A 17,201-nucleotide genomic window follows, 5' to 3' on the forward strand; every position below is an offset into this window, starting at 1 on the left:
CGTTATCTCTGACCGTGACCAAAACTGCACTAGAAACTTCGTTATCTTTGCCTTCGGGCAGAATGCATCTTCGGTGATAGTGAGAAACAATTTTTGATGATCATTATTCCGGGTAGAAATAAAACATTTACTGACTAATCGTCGTCGCTCACCTTGCTGTTGCGGATTGGACACGTATGTGACGTATCTTGCGATGAGTGCTTAGCTCGTAGTCGGCATGGGCCATGGTGGTACTACCGTACTGGGTAGTCGGTATACTCGATACCATGGCATAGTATGGTAGAATGGTTTAAATTAAATCATGGTTGGTACCGTCTTAAGAGATAGTCATGGACTCGTGAGTCGTGACACATATAATATACAGCTCTAGACTGTGTATGTGATGTGTGAATAGTAGAAAATAGTGGCCCGATAAAATTCTGCCAAATAATTATATAACTAATTTAAATGAGCTGACTACGGTTATTTAAAAATTCATCATTATTCATTGATAGTTCTATGACATTGTTTCGGGATTAACATGAAAAATCCGGATTCGGGCTTCGCTTGGCCCCTTTGATTTCGAAAGTTCAGAACAGGACAGTATTAGGTACTACCTATTTGGCTATTTATACCAGTACCCCCCGGGCCCCGACTTCATGACCCGAAAAAAATGTTACTGAGTCTTACTATATTTCATAAGGTTTTTGACTTACCTACATAAGCCTACTGATGCTTGCATAACGTTTATGATGAATATTTTAGTATTTGTCAAAGTTTTATGATTTAATTTATTCCAGGTTGTGTCTCTGAGACTGAGAGGAATTTCCGATCATCATGTTATGATATGAAGACTTCTTTCAATATGATTCTAGATTCCGGAGGTCTATGCCTTTTCATGCTGTCAACTTTGGTAAGTTGTTAGTTCAATTAGTGTATTCAAAAAATTTTAATGCCTATGCTAGGCTAGGCTATGTCAGCAATCTGCACTGTGTTTATCATCTTTCAATAATGTGATAGCCTATTATTAGCTAGAAAACACACGTCACACTTGAACATGAACTGTGGCTCAACTGATGCCAGGGGGCAGGATGAGGGTACTGGATAATATGAAATAGCCTGCTTAGCAGTTTAGCCTAGCACAATCAAAGTAGGAATTAGGTGATCCATAATTTTATTCAAGTGCATTTTGACTGCTGCAGTATTCATGTGGGAACAGTTAGGGAAAAAATTGACATCTATATTATTGCTATTTGGTTAACTGTTCAAATTAGGCTGAAAAAAACTATTGTTCCTGTACTGTAGTGGTGTAGCCCAGACAAAGTAAAGCTTCTTTGGTTGTTGAACTTTTTGATGAATAACTTGAATATTTGTATTTTCTTCAATTGCAGGTGACACTGGCTCAGTCAGTCACAAAGTTGTCTGCTGAAGAGTGCATTGCTCTGGGCCTCAACAAGAACTTCTTGATGTGTTCATCATGTGATGCCCTCAAGGAGTTTAACTTGCAGAATATTGAGTGAGTCTGCAATAAAAATTATAACTTTAACATCCATAAATATACACAAATTCTCCTTAATCTCCTACTCTTATTCTAATAATAAATTCAATTGATTAGTTATTTTAATTTTTTGTATATGTTTGTATAGGTACGTATATTAATGTTGATATTCACATTACATTTATAAAGGAACTGTATACTTATAGTAATAATTTTCTGTGATTGATTTCTTATAAAAGTTGTGCCAGTGCCAACATCTTGTAATGCTCATTGCTCAATTCAAGATAATTTTTTTTGTCACCCTTCAGGCCAAGGAAATTGAAATCTAATTGATTAATAATTGATTTTTTTTTCACAACATTTAATCAATGTTACTTTAACAGAGCTACAATAGTAGATTGCTGCAAAGTATCCTACTCAATAAACAGTCAATTGTACAGATCAGAATGCAAAAGTTGCTGTGAAGAAGATGATGTGAATTCAACACCTACTAAGTACCCAAGAGCTTTGCTGGAGGTCTGTGGGTGACGACTGGGAGCATTCCCGCAGGTTCAAGGTGGGTGATGTAAAACAAAACAGGCTGGGAGGTCATTTCTGTTGTTGTTCTAGAACACTCTAACTAACAACAGTAAGGGATGAATTGTGATCATAGGCATAAAATTTTATGAGTCCAAGCCAACATGCATTTTTCTTGTTAAATATGGTGATCAAAATGTACTGTTATGCAATATAATTTTGATATCACAATTATCCTGGCAATAACTGGACCCAAGAATAGGCATTGTTAATGCTTGTTGGAATAAACACTGTATACCTATATATTTTGGGTCCCACATTTCAAACAAAATACAAGCCAGCTCACATTTTCAAGAATTATCAGTGATGCTATATACCATATATTTATATTTGATCTTCCTAGATTTAAATTTTGGGATCTTATGAAAGCACATCATTGAAGTATATTGAATACCTACATATTCGTTTTCAGATGAATTAAAAAATTCTAACATTGCAGCTTTTGTGAAAAGTGAGCGACCTGCGGCCTTCCCCAATCTGTCCATCAAGTAAGTAAATATTGCTGAGGGAAAACTAGTCTTCCTTCACGTCAGTCATAATATCTCGATTACGATGTACTATCATTAATTTATAGTCTTATTCCTTTTACTGTTCTGCATTCGTTGAAATTTAAAAATGTTCCTCAAAGTTGGTCTATAGCTTTTTTGGCTCCTGCCTGCTCTTGAAAGCTTTTCTTGGCTTGAATGTACTTTTCAAAGGACAGCTATTACCATGACCAAAGAAATGCATGCATGATAACAACAATGTCTGTGTTGAATTGTGGTGATTGGCGATCATTTTAATTGGAACATACCTACCATACGATAGTATTGCTAATGTAGTGAAGTTTTGTCAGTATGACCGCTTATATTGGAATGTGATGCTCGTGTCAGGTACGTACGGGGAGCTGACCCTGTCATCAAGCTGATGGACGAAGAAGGTGAGGTGATGGAGACGCTGGCGATTGACAAGTGGAACACCGACTCTGTAGAGGAGTTCCTAAATACTTATCTGCTGTCTCCTGGTGGTGACGACGATGATTTCTCTGCCTTCGACGCCGATCCAGCCAACAATATTAACTGGGACATATGATAAGCTGTTGTTGACCCTCCGCTTCACACAAACTTTCTATAGCTTGTCGCCTTACAATCAAAATGAAGTGTTCGTCACAAACTGTGTGCAGTTGATGAACGCTGAAGCTCAGCAGATTGCAGCGCGGCAGATATAGATAGTTTTCTGACTGATCATGGATGGCTTAAGATAACCAGCTTATATTCTGTGGATTGTAATCTTTTTGCGGCATTCGAAGATCCGGATCGTAATCCTGGTTGTCTAATAAGTTACTTTTGTGACGCATTTTTTGGATGATATTAAAACTTTTTATAAGTACGAGTTGCTTTTAATTTCCCACGTTAGGCTTAGATAATAATTATTTCCTGCGATAGCACTTAGCGACTGAGCTGTCAGTAAAGTGTTTCCTTTTTCTATGCTAGCGATGAATTCACATTGCTTAAATTACTTCCGATGCAGTGCAACGTGCTGTAACTAATTATTTACGGATTCTTATTAAGTTTGCGATCGAGTTATTGGGAGCGTTATTCAACCCGTTACTTAGAGAACCTATCATGGTAAAGGTACATGTTTCGTGCTATGGATAAAAAATTTGAACTGTCACACGCAAGTCAATGCACATCAAAAGCTGAATAATCACATACAATTTGTTAGCGGGCTATGGACTTGTGAGTAATCGCGGCATTCGGTAATCCAATCCATCAACTCTCGTATGGCTTGGAAAAGTAAATCGCATCCTCACGATGAATAAAAGCAATCGGATTTTGATGGAACATTCAGTTGTCATCATGAATCGCCCCCCTTGACGTTATTTTTCATCCCGAATGAACTTGACTGGTACACGAGACACACTGTCAAGTCACCGGCACTGCACGTCAAGGCGATCGAATTTGTCTACTTTATTTCTGCATTTGAGTGGAACAACGAAAACATAATTTAAAATTTATGTGTATTCATGTTTATTAACTTTTATGTGTAATTCAGAGTGTTTAAGCATTTAAAAACATTTAAATTTTGCACAGATTTTCAAGTACTCAATTCGGTACTTTCCTTCCAATTAATAAAATTTGTATTAGAATGTGCAAAATAAAACTCCAACGGTAATTTAACTTCTCATCCACAGACGTTATATCTTCTCCCCAGGAATAAACGAATAAAGTGGAAGCAAATCTATTGCATGTACCCAACTGTAGACTTGTCACTTCCATCAACTTTTTCGTATTCACTCGTGACAACTTACCTATTGACGCGTGACAACTTACGTATTCACTCGTGACAACCACTTGTCGCATTTGACATAGTTTCTTCCAAACCGTATTTTTCCTCTTGTCAATGTGCCGTTCGAGCTCACCGCCCACGCCCGCAATTCACGCAAATATAAACCACAACGCACGGAGCTGTAATAATCAATTCTGCTTGTTTCCAGCCACGCAACAGTAACAAACCTTTGTAAGCTAGCGCAGATATAAGGTTTCTAAATATACTTCGGCATTCAAACCTCAGAAATAATACGAATTATTCTCTGGCATATAAAAACTGTAAAAAATTGCGTTGGTTGTTGTTTATGAAAATTTAAATTAAATAAAAATTGTGCTGATAACACAACATTATTTTTATTTTTGGAAGCCATAAGAAAATGTTATTAATACTCAATTATTTGCCTAGGTTCCTGTACTTATGACTCCCATTAACGAATGTATTTTAATATTGTAGTCTTATTCGACGTCGACCGTAAACATCGTTCAAATAACATCCTATATAAGCATCACATCGACGGTTACATTCAGCGTTGAATAGTACAATGTCCCCATTTAAATTGTGATGCATTCTATATTCTATGTCTTAACGATCTTACGAAACAATTCGAGTACTACCAATATAAATGATCTCAGATGTCATCAAGCCCTGGTCTGCTTTTAAATAAACGTAGAGTTGATTTGGTACAACCTTAGAAGTCAAAACTACTTACATAAGTACCTTAGTAGGCATAACTACTTACAAACCATCTCAGTAATTTTTAACTTATTCTTGGCAGCTCGAGATGGCATCAGTGAAGGCATCCCTGGCGTGCGTCCTGCTGTTCGCCGCTGTGGCTTACGCCGCGTTTCCCCAGCATCAGGAGGTGTAACTTTTTTATTTTGACTTTAATCAAAGTAATATTTATGTCTTATTAACACTTTAACTTATGGCAAGTAAATTTTCTTCCAAAGCGAGGGTATAAAATCAATGGATTGAGTAGTGGATTAATAGTACTGATGTTCTACTTTGATATTTCACTATTTATATGAATTAATTTCGATTATATCCATAATCCGTCATAACTGGTCGCTTTCCAGGCCGCGGCCCAGCACGAGAAGGCTGAATTTGCTGTCGCCGACGTAGCTCGGGCTGACGGTGCTGAGGTTGCGGACACTGAGGCTGGTGAGTAGAATAACGGCATTAAACCATCCTCGTGTTCCCACTCCGATCAAAATATTGAAAAAATCTATGTTAACAGAATAAATTGTGTCTGTGAATCAATATTCTCCCTTATAAAAATTCAGAGATATACGAGTACTCTACATTAACACGAGTTATTTCCAAGCGCAAAATTTTGATCAATACTGGAGAGAAAATATATTTAATAGAATGATACATGTATCTTCTTATTGGTAAATTTAATAGTTAAATGATACTCATGAATTTCAACAATAAACTGCGAGATTCGTTAAGCCTCTACAAGGAGATTGAAGAATTTCCCCACAAAATTGAATGCATGAATTGAAATGAATGCATGGTCAATTGAATGCATTGACTGTGTAATAGCTATTATGTATATAATGTTTATTCGTATTCATAAGAGAACTTTGATTCCTAATTTTGCGAATTAAGTAAATAACGATGTTTATCGTTAAAAGTTTATCCCAATGATATCGATCAAAATAGACTTATAAATAACTATCATGTTATTGAAATATAATTTTGTGGCTTCGTGCAGGATAAACCATTATATAATATGAAGTAATTTTCCTTTCATCATTTCAGAAGCAAAAGCGTATTGTTATGGTAGTTGTTGCAAGTACTTCAAATGCTTCTACGGGGTAAGTGACCTTCTTCATTTTATTCAACTCAGAACATTGAAACATCATTAAATTAGGAACTCGCTACATTTAATGACTTACTATACCATAATACTATTAATTGATTAATTAAAAATAACAAAATCACAGTAACTTCTCAATGGCCCATGCATGTTGTTCGTTTTTTTCCTCTCCTTTTTAAGATTGGCTGCAAAGCCCGCGGTATCGTCTGCGCTTTTTATTATTTTCGTGAATCACAAAGTTGACAATCATCTTCGAAAGAATATAATGGTCTATGCCGGAATTGAGTCTCAAGTAGCCATACTGTGTACGCCAAATTATTTTGGACCATTTTGATTTGACACGCAGTAAACCGGTTTTCTGAATAGACATTCGTGCACTGAAGTAACTTTCCCGTTAAGGATACATTATAATATGATTGCATGGCAATGAAATCATTTTCTACGATATAACAATGAATGAATTCCTTATTTGCAGTTGGGAACGTGGGACTCCTACTGCTACCCGAACGAGAAAGTAGTTTACTATTGCTATTCTTTAGTCTACGGTTACTTGCGCTGCTGCGTTCCTTATACTTCTGGATAGACACAGAAAGTTCTTAGTCTAACTACTACGCCAGTGCACATAGCTAGTTCTTGGTCCTGGTAGCTACTACGTCGGTACACAAAGCTAGTTCTTGGGTCTGGTAACTACTACGTCAGTGCACATAGCTAGTTCTTGGTCCTGGTAGCCACTACTGCAATACATGGCTTGTTCAATAAATATTAGTGTCGCCGGTAAATCGCTCATTGCTGCACATCGACTAATTTCCTGGCTATTTTTTTCGATATAATATTCTCTGATCTATCTTCATGAAAAAACACATTAAAAAGCAACTTGCATTGTGTTTTATTGTCTTACTTCGACGTTCCAATTGCCATCCATGAAAACTTTGAGATTCCTAAAATCCTGTATATATGTTGATAAGATAGCAAGCTAAAATGTTCATCTCAATAATTTAACATTTCTGTGGTTACATAAAGACGTCACTCAAATAGTGAAGAGGGAATGCAGCAGAATAATTCGGTATTGATAATGCGCTCAGCGCTGTCATTGAATAATTTACAACGAACTTGTTAGGAAATAGACACAAATATAAAAGTTAAAACCAACATTTTATTAAGAATCCAAAGAATTATTTCCGAAATTCAGCGGTGTCGTAAATAGCGAAAACTCAGCTACGGTTCCTGTGAACTACAAACTGGAACGAAAGAACACTGGGCGTTACTGCGACGAATTTAGATTCTAGAAGCTAACAAAGTTCAACAATTTAAACAATTATATTCCAATTTCACTTGAGTGGCATAAGATAAAAAAGTGGCCGCATTCCCAGGCTAACCTCTTTTCACACAATTAAATCGAGCACAGATGACGCGTCGGGTGGTAGGCTAGCTGGCAGCAGTTGACGCGCAACGATTACGCAGGAAGAGAGTTGGTGAAGTGTATTCCGGAGTTATACTGTGACAAAAGGACTGGATTTGATTTACAAGTACGCCATTTGAATCTAACTATATTCAATTTCCGAATTAGTTCCAAGTTAATTTCAATTTAATGGGCAATAACGATTGTCCACTTACTATAGTACTATAGTAGTAGTAGTAGTCCACGCTCCGAGTATGAACGCCTTCAAGAACAGACTAGACGAAGCTATGCAGGAGCATATGTTCAGTCTTAAAGTGCCTAGCAAATTACGGACCAGGCAATGAGTAAAGCAGCTATCTCGATCAATCGTCAGTTATGGGAAGATCGGGTTCCAAAGGCCGGATCCCTTGCGAATCAAGTCACGAAAAATTCAAGAATCGGCAATAGGCCATGGGCCTATTTCTTCAATGCCGACACTTCTATTCTATTCTTCTATTCTACTAATCTTCTAAATTAATGCCGCTGGCTGAATTCAGGAGTGGCATGAAAGCCTTTCAGTTCAGGGGTAAATTGTTAATGGGTGCAAGTACAAAATAAAAGATACACTGGCCGGCCTAACTTTGAGGGTTTAATTAAGATGAGCTTAAAGCGTTAAAACGCTAGGAGGTACAGAGGCCAGCAATGATGCCAAGAATAATAAATGTGTCCACGACACCTAAAATGTTGGGCCAGACCAAAGAGGTGACATTGCATGCATTAATATTACAAATTAAGGCCCTTGGCAAACATTAAATCCAATTGGTTAATAGGAAATGAGGTTGAACCCAGTTTGCAGTAGCACATACTCCTTCAGAGAGCGACTTTAGAGTCACTTACTTGCTAAATACATTCTTTTCTTTTGAACAATAACCTTCTCCTCTGAAATCGACGCGCTACAAACTTCTTCCTTTCTTCTTTTCGAGGTAAGGGAGCTCTGGAGACTCGTTCAAGGGGGTTGCCTGCTGAAGACCACCACTGCCCTGGATGTAATGGACCATAATGATTCCTGCCTTCCGGAACGAAGCCTTCAACACTTGGGCAACCATATCTAGGTCGTGCGTCGAACCAGCCCTCGGTCGAACGGCCACTTGTCGAAGGACGATAAATATTGGAACAGAACTATGCTATTTGAAACCTAATCTCAGATGCTGTGAACGTAAAATTACGTAATTTAACGATGCCTGGAAGTCATATTCGATCCGCGGCCTGGTGGTGCACGGCAGGTTATACGCAAGGCCGGAGGAGGACAAAGCCGAGTGGTTCACGGCTGATTGGTGGATGTCCGGAGATACAAGGCGTTCGATTCAGGGCTTATTGGTGCACAAAATTTGTGGTGCACGGCTGCGCTCCCGTCCAAGGTAGTAGTGCTACAAACTTAATTTTCGTTGTCTCCGTTATATTAAAACGGAACATAATTTCTAATAACCAGAACAAAATTTCTAATAAACTAAAAAAAAACTGTTTTCCGCAAAAATTTCCATTATCGATCAAAAGCTTTTCGGAAGAACCATCTTCACAGAGCTTAGTGATACTCAAACGTATTTGGTCTCGTGACAACGTTAAATGAGATATGCACAAGTCGCTATTTTATCAAAAAAACAGGCAAACTTCATTGACGTGACGGTAAATACTGTCTGATTTTACCACGTTTTTCTTAGCTCGCTTTCGTGTCTGTGATGATCAAATCTTGCAATCGATATTTCACCAACTTTCCCATTAGCTAGCGCTCTGAAACTTTTAGGGAAGCTCAGCTCCCGATAACAATACAATAATCAATAATACTAGATACGGACGGCTTGGTGGCGGATATCACATTCGCTGCAAGGCTCCGGCGCGCTACGTCCGAGTGGTGTAGAATTTTTTCGCGGTGCGGCGGACGATACTAGGCCATTCGATCGCCGGCTGTTTCTCCTGAGGGCTGATTGGTCTAATTCAATTGATTCGTTCTGTCTGGTGGCTTTCGGCTGCCTATATGATTTTCCAGTAGTGTTGAAGGCTACGTTCCGGAGGGCAGGAGTCATGATAGTCCATTACATCCAGGGCAGTGGTGGTCTTCGGCAGGCGACACGTTGTAAAATATTTTAACTGAAATACAAAAGACCAAGAGAATGAAAGCAAACAGAGATCAGTAGCTGCCGAAAAATTATTTTCTACTTTTGAGTCCACATGAAAAACTTGGTCTTTAAAAATTTTTTTATACATTTTATTATGAGTACCGTAACTCACTTGTTATCTCAGTTCCAAATAATTCAGCTAAGGAGATCTCACAAATAGTTTTGAAAAGTTTTGTTATACGACCACTTTATAGGAGAATGCAGTAAGAGGTTATTTGCTGCTCTTAACAGATGCGCTCCAAGTGCGCGTAGAAAATTATTCCAGGAGTTTAAGTATATAAAATATGAAAAATATTTTTTCCATGATGAGTTAGCAACATCAATACTTAGAGTTTTCGTTGCAGCGCTGCAATGACTCGTAAAAAACATTCTTAAATATATTTGTACTGTTGAAAAAATTCTAGCTGTATTCTAACGCTTGAAACCGCAGACCACTCATGGCTTATTTTACAGGTCTATTTCAAAATGGAATAATGAACTAAGTTCTTCTTTCTACTCGATAATTTGACAACTTTAGTCTTTACAGAATGCCAGAAATGTTGAATCATAATCAGCGAATACTCTCTCTGGACTTGTAAAATCTGTCAAAAATGATGAATTAGTCACAGCACTAGAGAGCGGGAGGTTGTGGGGGCTAGCACCCGACCAAGCGTAGAAAATAATTTCACGAGTTCAAGTATATTATACAGTATAAATGATATTTATTCATGATGCGTTAGCAATACAAAATACGTATAGAGTTCTAGTTGCAACTCTACGTACGATGACTTGTAAAAAATACTCATAAATATAGTTGAACTGTAGAAAAATTCTAACGGTATTCTAACACTTGAGACTGAGACCACTTGTGGCTTTTTTTTTACAGGTCTATTTCAAATGGCATTATGAACGAAGTTCTTCTTTCTACTCTATAATTTGATGACAATCTTAGTCCACACAGAATGCCAGAAATGTTGAATCATTATGTGGGCGAATACTCTCTCTGGACTTGTAAAATCTGTCAAAAATGATGAATTAGTCACAGCACTAGAGAGCGGGAGGTTGTGGGGGCTAGCACCCGACCATTGATTGTTGTTTGACTTCGTTTCAGGTATTTTAAGGGCCTGCCTGGGTAACAATAGTTATGCTAATGGGACCAGATTGAAATCAACTAGGGCGGCCTGATGAAATTGGTTGGTTAATAACAAATGAAGAATTGTCAGAGTTTATTCTTAGCTCACGTGACCTGCTTGATTATTGTGGCCACGGGACGAATTAGGAGACAAGGGCACGTGGCGATGACGAGGTGTCAGGAGCACGTGGTGATGACGAGGTGTCAGGAGCACGTGGTGATGACGAGGTGTCAGGAGCACGCGGCGATGACGAGGTGTCAGGAGCACGCGGCGATCACGAGATCGCCCTCATCTTAGTATAGTATAGTATCTTCGGCATTGAAGAATAGGCCTGGATAGGCATGTCGCCGATTCTTGTACTTTTCTTGACTAGACTGGCCTTTGGATGAAAACTTTTCAACGTACGGTAGATGTAAAATCGCTTCTAGATTTCAGTTGTTCCGTAGGATACGAGGCATTTCAAGACTAGACATATGCCCATGCATGGCCTTATCCAGTCTGTTCATGAACGCGTTCATACTCGGAGCGTCAACAATATCTTCAGGGAGGCTGCTCCACATGTCGGTGACTCGAAGCGAGAATAAATGTTGTCGCGTGGATAAGTTGCACCGCAGTTTTTTTTAGTTTATAGCTGTGTTGGTTCTTGGTGTTGGTTCTTGTTTCAAATTCTAGTAATCCTTCTGGGACCTTGTACAAACCTGGAGTATACTTGTATACTTCAACGAGGTCACCACGCAGGCGACGATAACGGAGACTGTGAAGCTTCATAATCTTCCATATTTCTTCATAAGACTTGCCCTTTAAGTTAATCTTCTTCTCAATATAAGAAGAAGATGAGAGTCAGTGTGTTTTCATCGGTCCAATTGAATGGATGAACGATTGAAGATGCTCTGGGTAAGACGAAGGATCTAGAAATGGTTGATGATTTTTATAGTGCGGATCGGCTGTCGCTTTCAGGGCATCCATCAGTCGCCTGTGAAATCGTTCTGTTATACCATTAGCACGAAGATGATATGCGGTTGTTGAAATGGGCAAGCATCCGAGTGTTTGCATGAGGTTTAGCATTATGCTGCTCTTAAATTGGGCTCCTCTATCTCAACTGATAGATACTGGAACAGCAAAGCGAGCGATCAAATTGTTCAGAATGGCGTTTTCGCAAGTTTCAGCGGTGATGTTTGCCAATGGTACAGCCTCTGTCCATCTCGAGTAACGGTCAATCATGGTCAATATGTAGCAATATCCCTTACTATAAAGAAGCGGGCCTACAAAATCCACATGCAATTGATCGAACTTACCGCGTTCATATAAATGACGGAGACAGCAGATACGTTGTATCGGGTAATTTTGGCACGCGTTTTTATGTCGGAATTTATGCCGGGCCAAATGAAGCGAGTGCGCATTTGCCTTAATGAATATCGCGCTTCAGGATGTGTGTGCGGCGCATGCATGCAGGAACGTACGGTTTTGCTATTTTACTATAAAATTCGCAGATTATGCCATTTCGACGAATCAGGGCTAGAGATGTTGGAATCTCTCCTGTCAGTATAGCTTTGAGTTCTTCATCCTTTTCTTGTTCGAGAGCCAGGTTGGCTTCATCTTCATGAACGAAGAGTGCAGATAAGGAGAGCTGGTTGTAAATTTCAGATGCAGGAGCTTCCGGCAGGCGACGTGAAAGAACATAGGTGACTACGTTGCTGTCGCCGGAGACATGACTAATTCGATCTGGAGTTGAAAGAGCTAAAGAATTGTAGTAGACGAACTTCTCTTGAGTTATCTCTCTGCGAAGGGTTTTCGACTTTTCGACGGCACCGACGGTTGGTTTGTGATCAGTGATAATGAAGAAGTCGACATCTTCAATCAAGTATTTGAACTTTTTTATAGCCAGATAGATGGCAAGAAGTTTTTTGCTTAAGACTGAATAATTTTTCTGAGCCGAAGTGAGAGAAAAACTGAAGAAAGATATGGGCATAGTTGCTCCGTTGACTGTTTTGAGGACTGCTGCCACAGCACTGGACAGCAGTGCTGGATGCGTCACCGGCGCTGCACATCTCCGCGCCAGGAATTGGGAGCGACAGCATCGTTGCTTCAGCCAGTAAGCTCTTGGAGCGTTCGAAGGCTTCAATTTCTTCTGATGCACAAGAGAGCGTTGAATTTTTTCTTGGTGCATGCAATGCCCGCCAATTTTGCATAAAGGCGAGCAAGCATTGATGCGGCGCGAGGCATGAAACGTCGGTAAAAATTGATCATGCATCCCAAGAAACGATGAAGGGCTTTGGCTTTCTCAGGTCGCTGAAAATACAAATACTACATGTCAGACGCGTGAATAAGGCACGCATGTCTTCTAGATTCTGTTCATCGTCGTCAGATGCTATAGTAAGATGTCGCCGATATAGTTGAAGAAAGTTACTGGACGAGATGCTCCTGTGCTCAAAGGAGCTGACAAATGACGAAGTGCTTCATCGAGAAAGCGTTGAAATGTCTGACTGGCGGGACACAAGTCAAAGTTCATTTGAGGAACTCTTGTGAACCTAATGGAGTGAAAAATGGGGTTTTTGGAATTACATCAGGGTGAATTGGCACTTGTAAGAAAGACAGATTTTAGATCAACACATGTTCTTACCATTAAGTTCGGCAGAGAAATTGGTTAGGAAAGGTAAAGTGTATGTACATCAGGTTTAGTGCTCTTGTTGAGAGCGCGATAGTCACCCATTCACTGGCCTCCAATAATTATCTTGGAGGATTTGAAATAAGTAATTTAAATTAATTTGAATTTACCAGCAAGCTAATTTCAATACAGTTCAATTTTATTTAGCGTGTACTTGTAGTGATGATAAAACGTCTAAGGATGAGAAAGTAAATTAACGCAAAAGTTCTGTATTGCATTTTACAATATATGTTTATTCTATTAATTAACGCGGAAGTACATACTGTATTTATAACATAAGTGTGAGCAAAGTAATAACATTCAAGTCACTTTACCTTCAGGGCCGCGTATGAACTCTTTTCTTCGGAACTGATTGATTGAGCTGCAGTCCAAGCGTTCATACAGCATAATTGTAATAACGCTACCAAATATAAGTAAATAATTCGAATATTATTTGCTTGAATATTATTTCTAAGTTACTGTTCGTTATTATTTTGATAAACTTTAGATAATTTTGAGTTGTTTTTTGCACCTTATATAGGAATTAGTATTTAAAAAAACATCTTATGTACGTTCGGTGCCCTTAAGTGGCAAAAAGTCTTTACGAGTAAAAAAGGGCGATTCATTCATGTAGGTTTCACGAAGTTCATTATTGAATGAATTCAATTAATGATATTTATCAGAGTGCCTTGCCATCAGAGGGTTGACATCAGAGTGTGGCCACCAGGGAGTGTCTAAGCATTTAACAGCATTTAAATTTACAGAATATTTAAGTATTTCAATCTGATTTTGCAGTACTCAATATTTTACTTCCCTGTTAATTGATAAAATTTGTACTGGAAAGTACAAAATAAAGCTCCTTCGCTAATTTTATTTATCATTCACAGACTTTCCATCTCCTCTCCTAGTTCATGCTTTATAAAATAAACGACTGAAGTGAAAACAAATCTATTGCATGTACACAACTGAACAGACTTGTCACTTCCATCAACTTCTTCGTATTCACTGGTGACATCTTACCTATTCACGCGTGACAACTTACATATTCACGAGTGACAACCACTGGTCGCATTTGATATCGTATCTTCCAAACCGCATTTTTCCACTTGTCAATGTGTCATTCCAGCTCGCCGCCCACGCACTCAATTCACGCAAATATAAACCACAACGCATGGAGCTGTAATCACCAATTCTGCTTGTTTCCAGCAACGGAAAAGTAACAAACCCTGGTGAGCTGGCGCAGATGTAAAGTTTCAAGGTATACTTCAGTATTCAAACATCAGAAATAATATGAATCATTCTCTAGCATACAAAATACAGTAAAAATTGTGCTCGTCGCTGATTTCAAAAATTAAAATTCAATTAAATTATTCTGATAACACAACATAATGTTCAGTGGACCAAGAAATTTCTTTTTCAATGATCTTACGAAACCATTCGAGTTCTACCAATATAAATGATCTCAGAAGTCATCGAGCCCTGGACTGCTTTTAAATAAAGTAGAGTTGATTTGGTACAACCTTAGAAGTCATAACTACTTACAAACCATTTCAGTAATTTTTAACTTATTTTCGGCAGCTCGAGATGGCATCAGTGAAGGCATCCCTGGCGTGCGTCCTGCTGTTCGCCGCTGTGGCTTACGCCGCGTTTCCCCAGCATCAGGAGGTGTAACTTTTTTATTTTGACTTTAATCAAAGTAATATTTATGTCTTATTAACACTTTAACTTATGGCAAGTAAATTTTCTTCCAAAGCGAGGGTATAAAATCAATGGATTGAGTAGTGGATTAATAGTACTGATGTTCTACTTTGATATTTCACTATTTATATGAATTAATTTCGATTATATCCATAATCCGTCATAACTGGTCGCTTTCCAGGCCGCGGCCCAGCACGAGAAGGCTGAATTTGCTGTCGCCGACGTAGCTCGGACTGACGGTGCTGAGGTTGCAGACACTGAGGCTGGTGAGTAGAATAACTGCATTAAACCAGCCTCGTGTTCCCACTCCAATCAAAGTTTTGAGTGAAAAAAATCTATTTTGTCAGAGTAAACTGTGTCTGGGAATTAATTTTCTCCCTTACAAAGAGTCAGAGATAGTACGAGTACACAACATCGATACGAGTTATTTCCCAGTGGAAAAATTAGATCAATACTGAAGAGAAATCTTTTGATACCATATTTATTAGAGCGATACATGTATCTTCATATTGGCAAATTCAATCATAAAGTGATAAGCATGAATTTCAACAATAAACTTTAAGAAGCGTTGAGCCCGCAAGGAGATTGAACGATTTCTCCACAAAATTGAATGCGATTGGTCAGCGTTATGCCATCACAATCTTAGCTGCTCACTGATGAAGCGTTATGTTATCATTCTAGAAATAATTTTCATGTAACAAACTATTACCATGTACTAGCTATAATGTATGTAATGTGTACTTCATATTCATAAGGGAACTTTGATTCCTAATTTTGCGGACTACGTAAATAACGGTTTATCGTTAAAAGTTTATTTAATACTATAGATCAAGATAGACTTATTACAAATAACTATCAGGTAATTGAAATATAATATGATGGCTTCGTGTAGGAAGAATCATTATATAATATCAAGTAACTTTCCTTTCATCATTTCAGAAGCAAAATGGATTAATTGTTACCCGGGCTGGTCATGTTACTCCGGGGTAAGTGACCTTCATTTGATTCAATTGAGAATATTGAAACATCATCAAAGCAAGTACTTGCTACATTTAATGACTTACTATAGCGTAATACTATTAATTGAGCAATTAGAAATAACATAATCACAGTAACTTCTGAACGGCGCTTCCATGTTGTGGTTTTATTCCTCGGCTATAAGATTGGCTGCAATGCCCGCGGTATCGTCAGCGCTGGATGTCCCATACTCCTCGACTTATTTTTAATATTTCCGTGAATCTCGAAATTGACAATCAACTTTGAAAAAATATAATGGTCTAAGCAGGAATTGAGTCTCATGCAGCTACACTGTGCACGCTAAATTATTTTAGACCATTTTGATAGACCATTTTTAGACCAGTGAACCGGTTTTCTGAATAGACATTCGTGTACTGATGTAACATATATCCCGTAGGGATGCCTCGAATAATGACACATTATAATATGATTGCATGACAATGAAATCATTTTCTACGATATAGCAATGAATGAATTCATTATTTGCAGTGGGGAACGTGGGACTACTACTGCTACTACTGGGAGTTTACTGCTTACACGTGCTATTCCTACTACTACGGTACCTTGCGCTGCTGCGTTCCTTATTACTTAGGATAGCGGACTATTACTGCGATACACGGGAAGTTTTTGGTCCTGGTAAATACTACGTTGTCCTAGTAACTAGCTAGTTCTTGGTCCTGGTAACTACTTCGTCGTCGTGGTAACTAGCTAGTTCTTGGTCCTGGTAGCTAGCAAGTCTGTACATGGCTTGTTCAATAAATATTAGTGTCGCCGGTGTACCGCTCACTGCTGCACATCGACTCATTTCCGGGCTATTTTCTTCGAAATGATATTCTCTGATGTGTCTTCATGAAAAAACGCATTAAAAAGCAACTTGCATTGTGTTTTATTGTCTTATTTCAACGTTCCAATTGCCATCCGTGAAGACTTTGAGATTCCTGAAATCCTGTGCATACGTATGTTGATAAGAAAGCAAGCTAAAATGTTCATTTC

At 38.5% G+C, this 17,201-nt stretch overlaps 3 protein-coding genes across 4 annotated transcripts; all 3 read left to right on the forward strand.

Annotated features, from left to right (window-relative positions):
• The first annotated feature begins 763 nt into the window (after positions 1 to 763).
• LOC108667378 (selenoprotein F-like) lies at positions 764 to 3,124 on the forward strand. The gene is made up of 5 exons (XM_018154397.2): positions 764 to 892; positions 1,371 to 1,495; positions 1,918 to 2,033; positions 2,493 to 2,541; positions 2,926 to 3,124. The coding sequence occupies exons 1-5, from the start codon at positions 827 to 829 to the stop codon at positions 3,122 to 3,124; spliced, it is 555 nt and encodes a 184-aa protein (XP_018009886.2). The 5' UTR covers positions 764 to 826.
• Positions 3,125 to 4,491: 1,367 nt separating this feature from the next.
• Positions 4,492 to 6,929, forward strand: LOC108667385. Its single transcript, XM_018154404.2, has 5 exons — positions 4,492 to 4,552; positions 5,139 to 5,225; positions 5,440 to 5,524; positions 6,128 to 6,183; positions 6,661 to 6,929. Exons 2-5 carry the CDS (start codon positions 5,145 to 5,147, stop codon positions 6,766 to 6,768), a joined length of 330 nt encoding a protein of 109 aa, XP_018009893.1. The 5' UTR covers positions 4,492 to 4,552; positions 5,139 to 5,144; the 3' UTR covers positions 6,769 to 6,929.
• A 7,708-nt stretch (positions 6,930 to 14,637) lies between these two features.
• LOC108667386 lies at positions 14,638 to 17,087 on the forward strand. Of its 2 annotated transcripts, none has more exons than XM_018154405.2 (5): positions 14,638 to 14,722; positions 15,072 to 15,158; positions 15,373 to 15,457; positions 16,131 to 16,177; positions 16,698 to 17,087. In XM_018154405.2, the coding sequence occupies exons 2-5, from the start codon at positions 15,078 to 15,080 to the stop codon at positions 16,803 to 16,805; spliced, it is 321 nt and encodes a 106-aa protein (XP_018009894.1). In that variant the 5' UTR covers positions 14,638 to 14,722; positions 15,072 to 15,077; the 3' UTR covers positions 16,806 to 17,087. The 2 variants fall into 2 exon arrangements, with proteins under 2 accessions (XP_018009894.1, XP_018009895.1); XM_018154406.2 differs by having other exon boundaries at positions 14,669 to 14,751.
• Positions 17,088 to 17,201: the final 114 nt, after the last annotated feature.

This window comes from Hyalella azteca, unplaced genomic scaffold (genome assembly GCF_000764305.2).
Source record: "Hyalella azteca isolate HAZT.00-mixed unplaced genomic scaffold, Hazt_2.0.2 contig1723, whole genome shotgun sequence".
NCBI lineage: Eukaryota > Metazoa > Arthropoda > Malacostraca > Amphipoda > Hyalellidae > Hyalella > Hyalella azteca.